Here is a 16628-nt window from a genome sequence, read left to right on the forward strand (position 1 = left end):
GCTGTCAATCAAATCTGCTAATCACCCTAACACCACCCACAGAACCGCCCAGGTTTCTCCCACCAGCCTGGCGCAAACCACATAAAAGCCAAGTAAGATCCCACAGGACCGTACTCTCCGGCTGTGCAGGTCCAGACGACCATTTGTCTCCTGCAGGAGTTACTTTCACGTTCAACCCTCCTTTGCCCCACACTCCCTTTTTTCTCCGATCAATCCCAATTCCAGACAAGAGCCTGACGCCACCCCCAGATTGCCGGTAACAAAAGTAACAAAAATCACATGCATCAGAGAAAATCTCCATAATGTCCAAAGTCCAACTCAACCCTCCTAGGGTGAGAAAGGGAACCAGAGACAGCCACCAGTTGAGACCCATGTGAACACAACCACCTGCCAGGGATTTAGATTCTTCACAGACACTAAGCTATGTGAGTGAGCCAGGTGAGAGCTGTGTGCTCCGCGCAACTGAAGGGCTCCAGTGGTGAACGTCGGAGCAGAGTGGGTAGCATGAATCTTAGGCAGAGTATGTCACTCCACTGCTACCTGTTGGGTACAACCCCACTCACAAATGAGAGCCATATCCACTCAGACCTCTGGACTATTCAACAGCAAAATGCTTTGTTAAAGAGAATTGATTGCCCTAGAGTGTGCCACCCAGGAGCCCCAAGGTGATCCTCCCCTCCCTCCCTGTTCCAACCAGGTTGTGAAACTCTGCTGGCACCTGAAGCTACAGGAAAAACCTCTTTCCTGGAAAAACCTCTGTCCTGGAAAAACCTGCCTGGCAGGCCAGAAGCCTCCAGAAGTGAAACCCCACCCGTCTGAACCTGTTCCCATAGCATCTATACCAAGAGAGCCTTCAGAGTGCAAATCACTAGCTAGAGGAACACCTCTAACCACAATAGGGACAGATGTTTGTGAACCAAAGATTGAAGGACAATGCTGGAATGCTGGACACTGAGACATAATCCAAGCACTATCACAACTTCTCTTCGGTGAGAAATGTAACCTTTAAAGCAAAATTTGTTTTGTTCCTTTAAAAAAAAAAATTTGTCTTCTGTCACAATTTTTTCTTATTAAGTTTCACTTTTTTTTTTTTGCTGTGTTTGTTTTTTCCCTTATTTCCAAACCATTCTTTATTTCTGTTATAACCATACTGTGCTCATCATACCATTATTTCCTATACCTAATTCCCCATCCCTATTTTTGTACTTCTCTCCTTTTCCCACCTCCATCCCTTACATTACTCAATTCCCAATTCTTCCATGTTCAACCAGTGTTAAGATTCCCAGATCATCCCTTAGGAACCAGAGTTTTGTTTGCATACAACCTAGGTAAGGGTTCCCAATTGTTTCTTGCTTACTACAGTATCTGGTTTATGCTGGTTGAGTGGCTCAAGTGGTAAAGTGCCTGCCAAGCAAGTGTGAGGCCCTGACTTCAAACCCCAGAACTGCAAAAAAACAAAAGAAACAAGAAAAATCTGAACTGTTGACCTTGTTACTGCAGTAGGTTCCCCTACCTAACTGAGGAAGTACAAGAGAAACCCAGGCCAACAGATAAGTAAACCACAGCACAGAAATTTAAATACAAAAAACTAAGCCCAAACCACTCAACAACTCAACCACTAAATCCAAGGGCAATGAACTGCATGAAATAACAGATAGGTAAGTCAGAAGTCTACTGTAAAAAAGGATTCAAATAAACAGATAAATGAAGTTAGCAAATGAATTTAAGACCTAGACAAGAAAGTCGGCAACATGGATGAGAAATTCAGCAAGGTAATGCAAATTAAAAAGAAGGAAAAAAAAAAGGGGGGGTGGGGGAAAGAAAACCAAAAACATAAGTAGAAATGTTAGAAATGAAGCCCTCCATAAATCAAATAAAAAACAGTATGAGCAGTAATATTACCAGACAAGAACAAGCAGAAGAAAGAATATCAGAGACGGAGGACTTTATCACCAAGGGGGAAAAAAAAATCATAGCAGAAAATATCCCAAATCTAGATAATAATATAGACAAAGTCCCTCATGACCAGAAAACAACAACTTCACATCATATAATTAAAATGCCAAGACTGAAGAAGAAAGCATACAGAAAGAAAGCTGCAAAGGAAAAATGGCAGCCTGCATACAAACATAAATATGTAACAATCACCTCAAAGCTGTCAGCACAAACCCTAAAAGCTGGGAAATCATGAAGTAGTATGTCGTGCTCTGAGAGAGAATTACGGCAAACTAAAAATATTATATCCAGCAATGCTATCCTTCAATTTTGATGGAGAAACAAAAACCTTCCAGGAGAAAGGATAAGCTAAAGAAGTTCATGTACACAAACCTACACTGCAGAAGACAATTAGTGAGTGTTTCACACAGTCTCCACAAACACAAGAAACCAGGAAAGAATAAAATTCAAAAGGGATATTGGTGAACCCATGAGAGCCGGGAACATATAAAGCATGTTCAACTCAGTAACACAAAATACAAACAGAAAAGGGAACCCATAAATCAATCCAAAACATACCGGGTCAACTGCTTTTTGATAATGGCACCCACAAGAGTCGATGAACCAGCTACCCAGAAGCCAGACCTCAAGAAGATCGCACCTCAGCCTTGTGCCTTACCCACCAATAAACCAGGCATGGTGGCAAACCCCTATAATCCCGACTACGTGGGAAGGTAGAGGTAGGAGCATCGTGGTCTGACGCCAGCCCTAGGCAAAAACAGGAAACCCTACTTGAAAAAACTAACACAAGTAATAATGGCTGGGAAGTTGGCTCTTAGTAGTAGCACCTGCCCAGCACGTGCAAGCCCTTAGTTCAAACCCCTCAAAAAAGAACCAATGAAGAATGTACAGTTCCAATAAATGTTCTTGGAAAAACCGGATTTCCACATGCCAAACCAATGAAAACAGACCCTACCCCAAACACAACAAAGAAAACAGAGTGGTTCAGGAGGCAGAGCGCTTGCTCTGCAAGCCTGAGTCTCTTGAGTTCAACCCCCCTAACTGCAAAAGACAAAACAAAGCAAAACTAACCAGAAACACCTAAAAGTAACAGTAACAGCCGAAAACCAAAAACACTACTAGAAGCAAACACAGGGGAAAATTTCCTTGACGCTGGCCTTGGCAATGTCTCTTGGGTATCATACCAAAAGTTCAGGCTGTAAAGCAAAAATAAACTTACTGCAACTACACCAGAACAAGTATCTGCACAGCAAAGGAAACAATCACCAATCAAAGGATGAGACAAGTGATGTGTACCCTCAGGACTACAGAAAATAAATCTGCTGTGCATTTGGGATTCATGATGACCAGATTTTTAGTTGATCTTGCTAAAAAAGAAACCAGCAACCGTGTGCTGATGCAACTACGTGCAATACTGGATGTTAGTATTATGCATCACAAAACCATCCACAATGTACCTCATATCATCCTTCAGACTGTATACCTTAACGACACACAATAAAGTTTATTGTCTTAAAGGCATCCAATTAAATACAGTAAGAATCTACACGTAGTTACTGCCTTGAAAACTATAAAATGCACATATAATATTGCACATATAATTATCAGAATCAATGCATAATCAATTACCAGTTGGATCTCAGCAGGAATAATCATCAGCATACTGGGTTCAAAGATCAGACCCTAGTGAAGCTGGTACAGAGGTGCAGAGGGTTAAGGAAAACAGGAAGGGATGGTGAGGGACTCAAGAGAACAGCAATACTGAGGAGCTCTCAACAACACCTAGGAAATACTTCTGAATCTGTGAGAACTGCATCTGTCCAGGAGGGACTATGTGCAAGGTTGAGTTCAAGGAGAGAGAAAATAGGCCTTGTTCCTCTTTCCCATTACCTTCTGATCTGCTAATGCTTCCCACTGGCACATCTTAACTGCTCAGGGAGCCTGGATGATAAATTTAGAGATCAGACACACTCGGGCACAGTGAAAGCAGAGAAGGGATTAGGACAGGAGGAAACAGCAAGGGAGAGCAACCAGAATACAACCTCAGAAGAAGACAGGAAACAAATGCTTAAACTACTCCTTACAGGTCACAGGAGCCTCACAATGTGGCCTGGGATTTGAATCTAGGACTTCTACCTCCAAGTACAGGTCCCAGCTGGACTCGACTCCTGTCTAGGAAAGAACATTCTACTGTTCTCTGTCAAACATATCCCTCTATTGGACTTTTATTCTGCAAACTAATTCTGCTTTGTTTTAACTATAAATGATTTTGTCTTTCTTTCAGGGGATTTTTGTTATTGTCGTTGTTGAGGTTGTCTGCAGGGGTAAGAGACTGAACTCAGGGCCTTGCACATAACACGCAAGCTCTCTACCATTAAGCTATAAACCCTAGGCCCAGTACCTGAAGTTTGGGGGTGGAGGCAGTACTGGAAATTGAAGTCAGAACCTCGCCCTTGCTAGGCAGGAGCTCTACCACTTGAGTCCTACCCCCAGCCCTTCAGGCTTTAGTTGTTTTTCACAGGGGGGTCTCAGGCTTTTGCCTGAGCCGGCCTGGACTGCAATCCTCCTACCTGTGGGGTAACAGGTGGATACCACCACGCCTGGTTTATCTGTCGAGGTGAGGCTCTTGCTAGCAACTTTGCCCAGGCAGGCCTCAAATCAGGTTCCGGCCAATCTCCAACTCCTGAACAGCGGGGATTACAGGCAAGAACCAACATGGCCAGCCCCTCAGCTCCCTAAAATTTTAAGGTAAAACTCACGTAATATAAAAATTACCCATTTTAAAGTGTGCGATTTAGTGGCATTTAGTATATTCACAATGATGCACAGTCATCTCCACTCTGCAATTCTTAAATATCTCCATCACCCAGTAAAAACCCCTACCCATTAAAATTTTGTTTTCTCCAACCCCGGAAGTCAGGAAACCACTGACCTGCTCTCTAGCTCTATGACCCACCATATTATGCAGCCTCTGCACAGATTGCAGTTTCAGACTGATGGTGTTTTTCCTTTCCTTCTTCTCTTTTGCAGGTACTGGGGACTTAAGTCAAGGCAAGTGCTCTATCACTTAAGCCACACACACACCGCCTCCCCCGCCCCCACCCCAGCCCTTTTTGCTTTTAGTTTTTCAGACAGCGTTTTGCACCTTTTCCTGGCACCAACCTCAGGCAAAGCCTCTGCTCTCCAGCAAAGCTGGGAGGAGAGGCCTGTGCACCACAGTAACAGAGCTTTTTAAATCATGCATTTCACTCTTTGTTTCGTTTCATTTTCCTGGTATTGTTCAATAGTCTGACCCTGTGTTCCTCATCCCAGCCTACTAAGAGTGTATGCAAGGGAGAAAATAACTTACATTTGAGGGACTGAAAAGACTGGAGAGACTGACTGACTCATCAGAAAGATTCTGTGGGAAAGAGATACTGAAAATATCTTTCTTACACACCATGTTAAGTCACCAGTCTATATTTTACTTTAAGTGGATTGATTTCACAGTGGGAAGGAACTACTAGGCTGAATGTTAGATATTAATTGCTAGGAGACAGAAGTCATCTTATGATGTCATAGCTGCTCAGCTTGGGAACCATTATGATGGATTAGGTGAGTCTGTGCAGATCTACTGGCGCAGCATTTGTGAAGCTGCAGTGTTCAAAACCATGCAGATAAGCGTAGCTAAGGAAAAATTTACTTGAGATGGCACAGGTATCTTTAGAACCTCCAGATGGTTCTCCCAAGGATGAGTCCACTGGTTCAGAGACCCCCGTCACATCTTCATTGTGTGGTCACACATCCACTGAGGACTCAGAATTAAGGTCTATTATTGAGGAAAAGGCTTTTCGGGCTCTGTCTCAGGGTTCCCTGATAAAAAGACCACATCTCACTTTTTGAGTCTCTGAACCAGATGACGACAATGACTTTCTTTCCCTGACTTTTCCCAAAAAACTTTGGAAAACAGTAAACAGTGACAAATTTAAGTCTATTTGGTGGGATGAAGATGGCACTTCTATAGTGATTAACGAGGAACTCTTTAAGAAAGAAATTTTGGAAAGAAAGGCTCCTTTCAGAATATTTGAAACTGACATTATGAAAAGTTTTGTTCGACAGCTTAATCTTTATGGATTTAGTAAAATGCGGAAAAATTTTCAAAGATCTGCTTCTCTAGCCGACTTCCTGGCAGAAGAAAAAGAAGTCTCTACCTTAAACAAGGTATTCATTTACATTTCCTCACTTACTAATTATGTACTAATTATGTGATTTTATTTTGTACATCAATTCATGATATTAATGTTAAAATCAACTTTTTCAAATTAATCTGCAAACTAAGGACACACTGAACATTAAACATTTAGGGTTTTAAGAAATTTTGCTAGCAAATTCGAACTCTGGATAAAGGCATTTATTAACGGTTGTACTGACTGTACTACAAATATACAGCATGTATATTCACTTGAAGAACGATCATATTTGAATGCCTGTTTCCCAGTAAGTATATACTAAGAGTTTCAAGTAGGTTAATGAGATTCACTGCATGGGCTGAAACTAAAATCTGTGATTTCATACAGTAGGCTTGTTATTGTCTCTTGGTTATAAAATGTCACTAAGTAACATTCTCCTTTGGTTTCAGTTACAGTTCTATCGTAACCCAAATTTTAAACAAGGCTGTCCCCAGCTTTTAGTAAGAATGAAACGAAGAGTTGGGATTAAAAATACTTCTCCAGTAACTGCTCCATTAGTTCCAGATCCCCACAAGAAGCACCTAAGAGCAAGGGGAAATGCGGATAACCATAATTCTGGTTTAGCTGACGAAGCTAGTAGAGAAAGTTTATTTTCAACCTCTACAAATTTAAGTGTGCCTCTGATAAAGAAGCCTTCTTCCAGTCACAGAATTGCTAACACAACCAACCTAAGGACAAGTGATTTTTCTCCTCCATCAATTTCAGCTAAACCATCAGAACAAAGTGTCACAGATCAGCATCCAATTTTCAATCAGTTGACCTCTTTTCATAGGCACTGACTGGGCAGCTATATACTCAGGCAAGTGCCCACATTGTGAATTTGAATTTTGTTACAACTTCTTCTTCTAAATACTACATCCTACCTAACTTAGAGAACATGTTTTCTGGACTAATGATGGTGCCTTCTACTTTCCCAATTAGATATCCTGACCTATCAACCAGTGAGGTTTCCGAGTCTAACCAGCTAACAGCAGGCAACCCACAGTACCCAGTGCCCACAATAACTGATACATCTGCTGCCTCACATTCAAAGTCAACTGATAAATATGAAGATCAAACATCTTCGTTACAGCAACAGCTTCCTAACAACAGTCTAGCAAGCGAGTAGCAGATTTTGCAGGATGAATTTCGGCTGACACATACGTAAAATGTGCCTGTAATTCTCTTATGTGAACAATAAAACTATATGTCCACCATTGTGGCTTCTCTTTCCTTATTTTTCAGAAAATTCAAGAGTAAGATGGTGTTTTATTTCAATGCAGACCACTGTACTATTCATCCTTTAACATATGATCTTCTTAGTCATTTGACAGGAAATGGGTCACACACCCGTCTAACTAAGTAGAGCTATTTTTTAAAATAAAGAAATAATGAGAGCAAAGAAAACTGCAGCGAGGAAAATTAGAGATATAAACTAGTCCGACAAGGGACTAAGGAGGGTATAAATCAGGAAGAGAATTTCACAACTGGTAGTAACAAGGGCCAGTTTCTTTGGAATGAGGCATTCCAGCTGGTTTGTGCCTTTCAGTTCCTTTCACCAGAGATGACCTTTCATGTTTTCTAATGCACTCTTTTATCATATTGGTACCCTGCTCCATCCCAGGACAAAGTTAATTCCTTGTGCCTGCACTTAACACTGTTTAGGTTCTGAGCCAAGATCCTCACATGGCTAACAAATTCTGTCAAGATCTGGCATCTCTGTACTTTGCAGCTTGTCTATCTGTTCCACCACTGCTCGTCTGGAGCTACATTCAGGCAAACTCCTTCTAGCACACCCATTCCCATCTTGTGACTTTTGTCTGTTTCCTCCCTGGGGTTAAACGCCCTCTCTCCTTTGCCCACTGTATTAGTTAGGACGTTGTGTCAGGACAACCACAGTACCTAAGAGAACAGCACTGAGAAGGAAGGGTTCATTTTGGCTCACACTTTCAGGGGATTCAGTCCATCACTGTGGCGCTGCTGTTTCTGGACCTGTGGTGAGGCACAGCATCATGGGAGCAGGGGCATGTGGCAGAGGCTTCTTCACCTAAAAGTGGACAAGAAGCAAGAGGGTGAGAAAGAGGAACCCAGGACAAGATACAGCCGCCAAGGACGTGAGCCCAGTGACCTTCTTCCTCCATCTAGACCCACCCTCCCTAAGTTTCTACCATCACCGAAAAGAGCGTCACCAGTGTACAACATAGAGGCCTGTTGAGAATGTTTCATATTCAAACGCTAACACCTACTTAAGTACTACTTTACCCTTCTCAAGACAGATACCACTTCTTCTAGGAGGTGTTTTTGGTCTACCGTGTTGGTTTCCTTGTCTGTCTTGGACACCCAGTACTGACCTAGGACAGGGCCTTCCACATTCACAAATCCCTTTTCAACGTTTACTGAATACTGACCTAAACCCCCTAAAATCTGCTCGCACTCCCCAAAATGACACACATCTCATGGCACTCAATTATTATTTTTTAATCTGTGCTCTTCCCCATGATCTTTCTTAAAACGCTAGGTCACAGTAGTGTTCAATAGAGGTGGAATGATTTTTAACTTACTGCAACTAACATAACACCTGTTTACCACTTTAAGCAACAACTACCAGGGTCTCTTTACTAGTTGTCAGTTGATTTGCAAATGATGTACACAGTAAAACTTCCAGCAGTACCACCAGAGTCTTTATACCAGCTCACTGATATGTACTGATTATTCCTGTGCTTCTTCCAAAATAAAATGTCTTTTCCATTTTCTGATGTGGCTGGCAAACCCTTTCCCTGAGAGAACCTGCTCTCTACTTACCAGTCCTTTACCTAGAGCACAGCTATAAAGCTTTGTGGATACCACCTGTACAACTTTTAAGCAGCAGCACTGAAGGCCCGGTGGAGTGGCTCAAGCAGTAACGAGCGCCTACCTAGCAAGCTTGAGGCCCCAAATTCAAACCCCAGTGCTGCCAAAAAGGAAAAAAATATATATATTTGCTGACAAAAGCAGCATCTATAGCAAAGACTGTACAACACTTCCAGTGTTATGAACCAAATCCCTAACAAGATTCATTCACTCAGTCATCTGGGATGGCTGGGGTTGGAACAGGGTATGCTTTTGGACTCCCAAAACACCTATTGCTACCATCCTTCCAAAATACATGTGTTCAAACTATACCCATGTAAGGAAAGAGTTGGAATCAGTGATCTACAGAAGGAATCCTCCTGTAGATGTCCTGACATCTCATGACACAAGACATTTTCTGCCAACATGACACTAATGTATTATCTCTAGCTCTCAGAACCTTATTTAACTTGGCTCAATAAACATTATTAAATGTGGTCATAAATGAGTGTTTCAAAGTTGAAGCTTAGTCATGAAAAACAGGTGTTATGCTATGACAGAGCAACCATTCAGGACATGTGAGGTCCTGGCTTCAATATAAGAGAATGGAAAAGAAAAAGAAAAAGGGGAATGGAACAGATTAGGTTGAACAAATAGTGAACAGTGTGACAAGAAAAAAATGATGCAAGTGTCAAATTAGATTAAGAATGTGGGATAAAATACTGTAAGGTTATGAGTAAAGTAAATGAAAAAGAATAGATAAAGTTGGCCAACTCGACTGGGCTGAGAGACGTCTACGAGATTAGTAAAACACACTTCTGAGTGTGCCTGTGGGGAGTTTCCAGAGATGGGGCAGTAAAGGGGTGGGTGGGGGAGGTGGGGGGTGGAGAGTGAACACTCCCTGAATGTACCCAGCACCAGCCAACAGGTTTCTGAGAACATGCCTTTGAAGCGTGCATCCTGTCCCAGCCCCCTTCCCCTCTGGTACTCTCTCTCTGCTTCCTAGCCACAGGAGGCACGAAGCTTGGCTCTGCCCTGATCTCCCCCCACCCTCCATACTTTCAGCCTCACCTCAGACATGCAACAATGGGGCCAGGTGACCATGGGCCAAAATCTCTGAAGCCATGAGCCAAAATAAATCTTTCTTCCTGTAAATTGTTTCTGTCAGGTACTTTGTCATAGGAGAGTCTCAATAACACACTGGGCTTGGTGGTGTCCCAACCTGGTCTGCACAGCAAGATGTTCTCTAAAAAAACATGTAATATACATAAATGGCTTATACATGTTGTTATCTATGTATCTGTGGTATACACAGTACACATATTTATATATAAATATGTGTGTGTGTGTGTGTGTGTGTGTGTAGTATGTGTATGTATATACCTATGCCTATATGTGTCTCATAAGACTCTGAAAGGTCGAGTGAACAAGTAAACCAATGAGGGAACTTAAGACCCAACTCACAACGAAGTAGGTGAGTGAATTCCCTGGGTTTTCTTTTTTGCCTCATGGAGCACAGGTGTGGTCCTTAAAAAGCTGATAGTCCCAAAATGGAGCTGGATTGGATGGCATACACCTGTAATCCAAGCACTGGAGAAGGAAGAAGCAGGAGGTTCAGGAGTCTGAAGTCAGCCTGGGATCACACTATGAGTTGGAGGCCAGCCTGTGATATGCAGGGAAAACCCTATCTCAAAAAAAAAAAAAAAAACCAAAAAGGCTGGAAGAGGTGCCTCATCCCTGTAATCCCAGCTACTGTAGAGGCACAGATTGAAGGATGCCAGTGCGAAGTCAGAGTGGGCAAAGTTAGCAAGACCCTATCTCAAAAAACAAAGTAAAAGCAAAAGGGCTGGGGCACAGTTCAAGTGGTAGAGGGCTTGCCTACCAAGTCCTGGGTTTGATCCCCAGTACTGTGAAAATAAATAAATGACATGTATGTCAGGAAGGAAAAACAAAACTGTATCTACTTGCAGATAACATAATTGCCTACTTACAAAATCTCAAACAGTCTCAAGAAACTCAACAAATGAGTCAGCTCAACAAGGTCACAGGATCAACAGACAAATACACAAAACAGTTATACTTCCACAAACAATGTAAAAACTGCAATTAAAAATAAAAATATAATACCACTGAGTGATTTTTGGCCAAGATTCAAAAGCAACACCAATGGCGGAAAGACGGTCTTCTGACAAATGGAGAGCCACCGGCAAAAAAGAAAAAGGAACCTCAATGTAAACCTCACACCTTAGAAAACAATCAAGTCAAATGAAACACGAAACCGGTGTGACGGAGTACACCCGAAATCCCAGGGAGACAAAGGCAGAAGGATCAAGAGTTTGAGGTGTGTCCAGGCGAAACTGGCAGAGACCCTTTCTCAAAAACAAAACACAAACAAAAGAGCTGGAGGTGTGACTCAAGTAGCAGAACATTCACCTGGCATGCGGGATGCCTTACATTCAATCCCCAGTACTGGGGAGGGGCCAAAGGAATACTTCTTTAAGCCAGAACATGAGTTTCAACACAAAAAATGAAGATAATGATATAAAAGTGAAAATGATGAAATATTCTTATATTTACTTACCTTTAAAGCAATCACTGCCAATTAACATTATACAAATGAAGCAAGAAACACTAATTTCTATCTTATTTTTTTCCTTATGCAGTAAGGCGAATAAAAGGTGTTAACATTGAAGACACCTATTACATAAACGACAGACTGTGTCACATGAATACACACACCTGAGCCTCAACAGAAATCGCTTCTGGAACATACCTATTTCTCTTATTAATCGCTACAAATCTAGTAATATGCATACACTGTCTGGTGGCTGTTCTCATAAATCTCAGACATGAACTATTTGCTGAACTCCTGTAATCTTCTGACTTGATTCTGACATTAAATTACACATAAATATGTTTATATGACAAAAACATCAAGAGAATTCTAAAGACATGGAAGTTCTGTCATCACCTTTGCTTTACGCCACAGATAGACTGGGAAGGTAGTTCCAACACTGCTGCAGAATTGCACATTAAACCGATTAGAAGGCTACTTAAGCTACACAGCTCACTTTATCAAAGTGCAGGAAATTTTGAACCCTGTTGTTTGTTCTACTGAGACTTTCATCCTCATTCTCTCTTGCGCTCTGTGTGTGTGTGTGTGTGTGTGTGCATGTGTTTGTGACAGAAAGAGAGAGAGAGAGAGAAAGAGAGAGAGAGAGCGTGAGTGCTAGAGCTGGGGGGACAGAGAGAGAGAGAGAGAGATACTGGGATTTGAACTCACGGCTTCCCACTTGCAAAGCAGGCTCTCTACCACTTGAGTAACACCTCTGGTCAATTTTGCTGTTTTATTTTGGAGATGGGCTCTGGAGAACTGTTTGCCAAGGCTGGCCTCAAACCTCAATTCTCCCAATCTCAGCTTCCCAAGTAGGTAGGATTACAGCCGTGAGCCACTGACACCCAGCCAGAGTATTTCATGGTCAAGGATTCCTGGTGAAGCTTAAGAAAGGTACAACAGACTGTTGAAAAAAAAAAACTTGTCTTTCCATGTAAGTTAATTGTCTAACACTATTCTACACTGTCTTTGCCATACAATCATTCCAAAGTTAACTATAAAATTTGGCATTAAAAATTCCAAGTCTGTTTTGCTTTGTTTCTGGAGACAGGGTTTCACTATGTAGCCTAGGGTGACCTCCAACTTTTGATCCTTCTGCCTCAGCCTCCCCTAAGTGCTGGTATTCCAGGCATGTGCCACCACACCCACCCCAAGTCTCCCTTATGAATGGACATACTTGGCATTAAGTAGAGGACAAATGTCACATGTGGCTACTCATCACACCTCATGATGCACACATGTGTACATCATATGCAATCTCTGTACAAATTGCAATAGCATGCATGAGTCCTACTATCCTACCTAAATAGCAATCCAATCCTAAATATCAATCCTCCACTGCTATTTGGACAGAGTCATGTTACGTAAGTCCAGGCATTCCGACCCTTCATGTGTGAATTCAAACTATGGAAGTGTTGTGAGAAACACACTGTCTTAAGGGCTCTTGCTGCTTCACAGGGATGGTGAGAGGGACACCAGACTCTACATCTGTTTTGTGGCTTTGGCATCACTCCAGGTATGTGAGCATTCAGATTACTTCTCAAGTCTCCAACAATGTTGTACAAGTTACCCAACTTCATTTTCTTTTAAAAACGTTGCTCCAGTTGTGACTAACGTGCATATACCTACGTGATCATGACTCTAAGGACACAAGGAACAATATAAACCCAGTAAGCTCCTACGTGCCCACTGCCAGTCATAAGACACCCTCAGTCCCTCCCTCCATGTATGACTCCATGAGACAAGTTTTTTGTTTTCAGTGGGGCATGAGATTTACTCGGGGCAAATGCACACAACTTCAAGTGTACCTAGTGATAATTTTTTTAAACATACTCTCTGACTGAGCCACATCCCCAAAGTCTTTACCCCAAGCGTTACTCAACCCTACCCCAAGACAAGTGCTCTGTATTCTGCCGCTGGCCATCAAGACAAGTTTGCATGTTCTGTGGTACCCCTTAGTAATGCGGACTTCTCTGGGGGTTAGCTTCCTTGCTCTAAAACACTTCAGGGATTCATTCATGTGGCTCGGTATTTAGTAGCACTTTCATCTTTTTTGCTGTCACTTCCTTTCTGCTGCCTCTTCTGATTTTCCTGTGTATCGTGAGAGCTACCTGACAGCATTCAGAACATAGCCACGTGTATAATTATGTTATCTGTGCACATAACCTCTTCATGAATACTCTTGTGCACTGGTTATCTGGTTTGTTCTTCTCCTGTAGATGTCAGGAGCTATTTATTGATGACCAATTTCTAGGAGTTTCAAGTATTTATGTGAACGTACAGCCCCTTAAAGCATGGCCTCAAGACCCTTTCCAGTGATAGATGAAGTCAAAAGTACTTCCATAATACCAAGATGCTATCTGCCCTTTTCCCCATGCTGGTATTTGCACCAACGCTACAAAAACACTTAAGTTGTGAGATTCCTGGCTTCATACAAAGCACGGGTGAAGACAGCAGCACCAAACTGTACTTACGGTCATCTGGAATCTTCACTACCGTACACCCTCTTAAATGGTAAGTAAGTCGTTAGATTAAAACCAAGTATTTCACTTAATGTTCCTGACACACAGGGAGAGCACCACGGAAAGACTGGAAGAACAATGCCACAAGCCAAGGCACCACCGGTGCTAAGAGAAAGGCTTACAACAGATCCTTCCCTACACATTCAGAGGGAAAGCATGGACCTGCCAACTCTTCATTTTAGACTTCTGATCTTTAGAACTGTGAGATAACGAGCATATTTTTAACCTTTTAAGAAAAATTTTTGTAGTCTCTGTTTCTGACAACCTTGCCAAACTAACACAAACATGACTTTGAAGCACACTGCTGGCCAACTTCTCATTCTGCTGACCCCCAGCTCAGATGTCACCCCCCACTCAGCCTTCAAGACTACCTTATCCAAAGGGGATCCCTTTGCTCTCTACCCCTATGCTGCTTTTTGTTTTGGGTTTGTTTGGTTGGTTGGTTTGGGTCTGAACTCAGGCCTTGGGCTTGCTAGGCAGGCACTCTACCACTTGAGCCACTCCGCCACCCCAACCCAACACTGTTTGACTTCTGCATAGACTTGCCACTGACACAGCCTGGCTTGCTTTAGTTGAGCTTTAATTATTTGTTATCCACAGCAAAGCTTGTACCATGTGAAGCCAGTGTCTCCATCTTTTCTGTCAGTGCTTGTCACTAGTAGTACTAAAATACATCTGTTGCAAGAACCAGACAGTCACATTTAATTTGGGCATGCATTACTCGTGTGTGTGTTCAGAAGCTTCCAGACACTCCTGGACTACCTTATTTGCTTCCTGCATCTCTTCTTCCAAGCCTCCCCTTTCTTTTCTTTCTTACCCTTGGAGGGCCTTCAGAAAGTACCTGGATTTGCTGCATGCACACAGACATGGCTCTTGCTGTGCATGACTTGCATGGGTGACAACATGGCCTGTTTGTGCTCACCTGCTAGTGAGATACAGGGAGACTGAGAGGAAATGATAAGCAACTCCCGGAAACACTTCATGTTGTCTCTGAGTTGTGGAAAACAGGGAGAATGAGATGAAATGATAAGCAACTTCAGGCAACACTTCGGATAAACATTCCTGAGACAGAATCCTCAAACAGGAGTTGACTGTGGGAACAAGGAAAAAGATTCATACAGTTGTTGATCTATTTGCTGTCCAATTAAATATTTTTATTTATGTGTAATTTACTGATTAGAAACAGGGTTTAAAGGGGAACGATTGGTTCAAGGTGACAGCGGAATGGAGAATGACCCCAGATTCTCAGACCTGAGTGTCTCTCTCTCTCTCTCTCCCCACGCCCTGCCACCCCCCCACACACACAGCCTAGAGGGAAAAGAGAGTGAGAGCTATACTGCCTTGAAAACTCAGCACACCCCATGTTTACAGTGGCACTCCCTATTCACAATACCCAAGCTGTGGAATCAACCTAGTTCCCCATCAACTGGTGAATGAATAAAGAAAACGTGGCACATAGACACAATGGAGTATTATTCAGACATAAGGAAGAGTGAAGGGACCAGACACAGTGGCTCACGCCTACTACTACTACTAGTAGCAATCCCAGCTACTTGGGAGAAAGAGATCAGGAGGAGCCTGGCTTAAGGCCAGCCTGGGCAAAGAGGTAGCAAGACCCCCACCTCAACACACACCTATACTCTCAGCTATGCAGGAGGTTGCAGGTAGGAGGATACTAGTCTGAGGATACTGGTTCCAGGCAAAAAGTTAAAAGAACTTACCTGAAAAAGAACTAAAGCAAAAATAAATTAAAAAGTCAGGGGAGACACTGGGATGTGCCTTAAGTTACAGATCTCCTGACTAGCAAGTTCAAGGCTCTGAACTTGAGTACTCCAGTGCTCCCTCTCTTTCTCTCTCTCTCTGTTTCTCCTTCCCTCTCTCCCTCTTTTTCGGTTTCCCTTCCTCTTTCCCACCCTCAGTCTGTCTCTCTCCATCTCTCCTTCCCTCCCTCTCCTCGCTCTTCCTCCCACATATCCCTCCCCCTCCTCTCCTCTCCTCTGCTTCCTCCCCCTGTCCTTCTCTCCCTCCTTCTCTGGCTCATCCTTCCTGCTCCTCTCTCCTTCACCCTCCATCTCACCTTCCCTCCCCCTTCCCCTCTTGTCTCTATTCTTCCCTCCCACCTTCTATCTCCCTCCCTCTCTACCTCTCCCTTTCCATCTCTCCTCTGGCCCCCTCATTTTCCCCCTCCCTCCTTCCTCCTCTCTCCATCACTCTCTCTCATCTTACTCCTTGTCTGTCCCTCTCCTTCCATCCCTCCCTCTCCCTGTCCCCTTTCCCACATCTGTCTCCTTCCTTCCATCCCTCCCTCTCCCTGTCCCCTTTCCCACATCTGACTCAATCCTTCCCTCTCCCCCTCCCTTTCCCCTCCCTCTCCCCTCCCTCTTTCCCTTCCTCTCTCCCCCCCTTTCTCGCCATCTGTATCCATCCCTCCCTCCCAACTTCTCACCTTCTCCCTCTCTCTCAATTCCTCTCCTTTCCTCCCCCTCCCCACTCTGTATT

At 43.1% G+C, this 16628-nt stretch overlaps 1 protein-coding gene and 1 pseudogene across 29 annotated transcripts in view; one reads left to right on the top strand and one right to left on the bottom strand.

Annotated features, from left to right (window-relative positions):
- Positions 1-16628, bottom strand: part of LOC141419724 (uncharacterized) — a 76354-nt gene that overhangs the window by 20388 nt on the left and 39338 nt on the right. For 3 of the 29 annotated variants that reach the window (XM_074063247.1, XM_074063246.1, XM_074063243.1), the window contains one exon: positions 15084-15220. Coding sequence is in view for 5 of the 29 variants with exons in the window: in XM_074063238.1 (XP_073919339.1) it covers positions 8208-8211; positions 15052-15220 (173 nt within the window). In the remaining 24 variants the exon portion in view is untranslated. Of the gene's footprint in view, positions 1-6571; positions 6707-7465; positions 8212-10149; positions 10240-12276; positions 12512-15051; positions 15221-16628 lie in introns of those variants that run through there. The other 26 variants (XR_012444374.1, XR_012444370.1, XR_012444386.1 and 23 more) reach the window with 22 other exon arrangements.
- Positions 5644-7293, top strand: LOC109702809 (heat shock transcription factor, Y-linked-like; annotated as a pseudogene).

Source organism: Castor canadensis, chromosome X (genome assembly GCF_047511655.1).
Source record: "Castor canadensis chromosome X, mCasCan1.hap1v2, whole genome shotgun sequence".
NCBI lineage: Eukaryota > Metazoa > Chordata > Mammalia > Rodentia > Castoridae > Castor > Castor canadensis.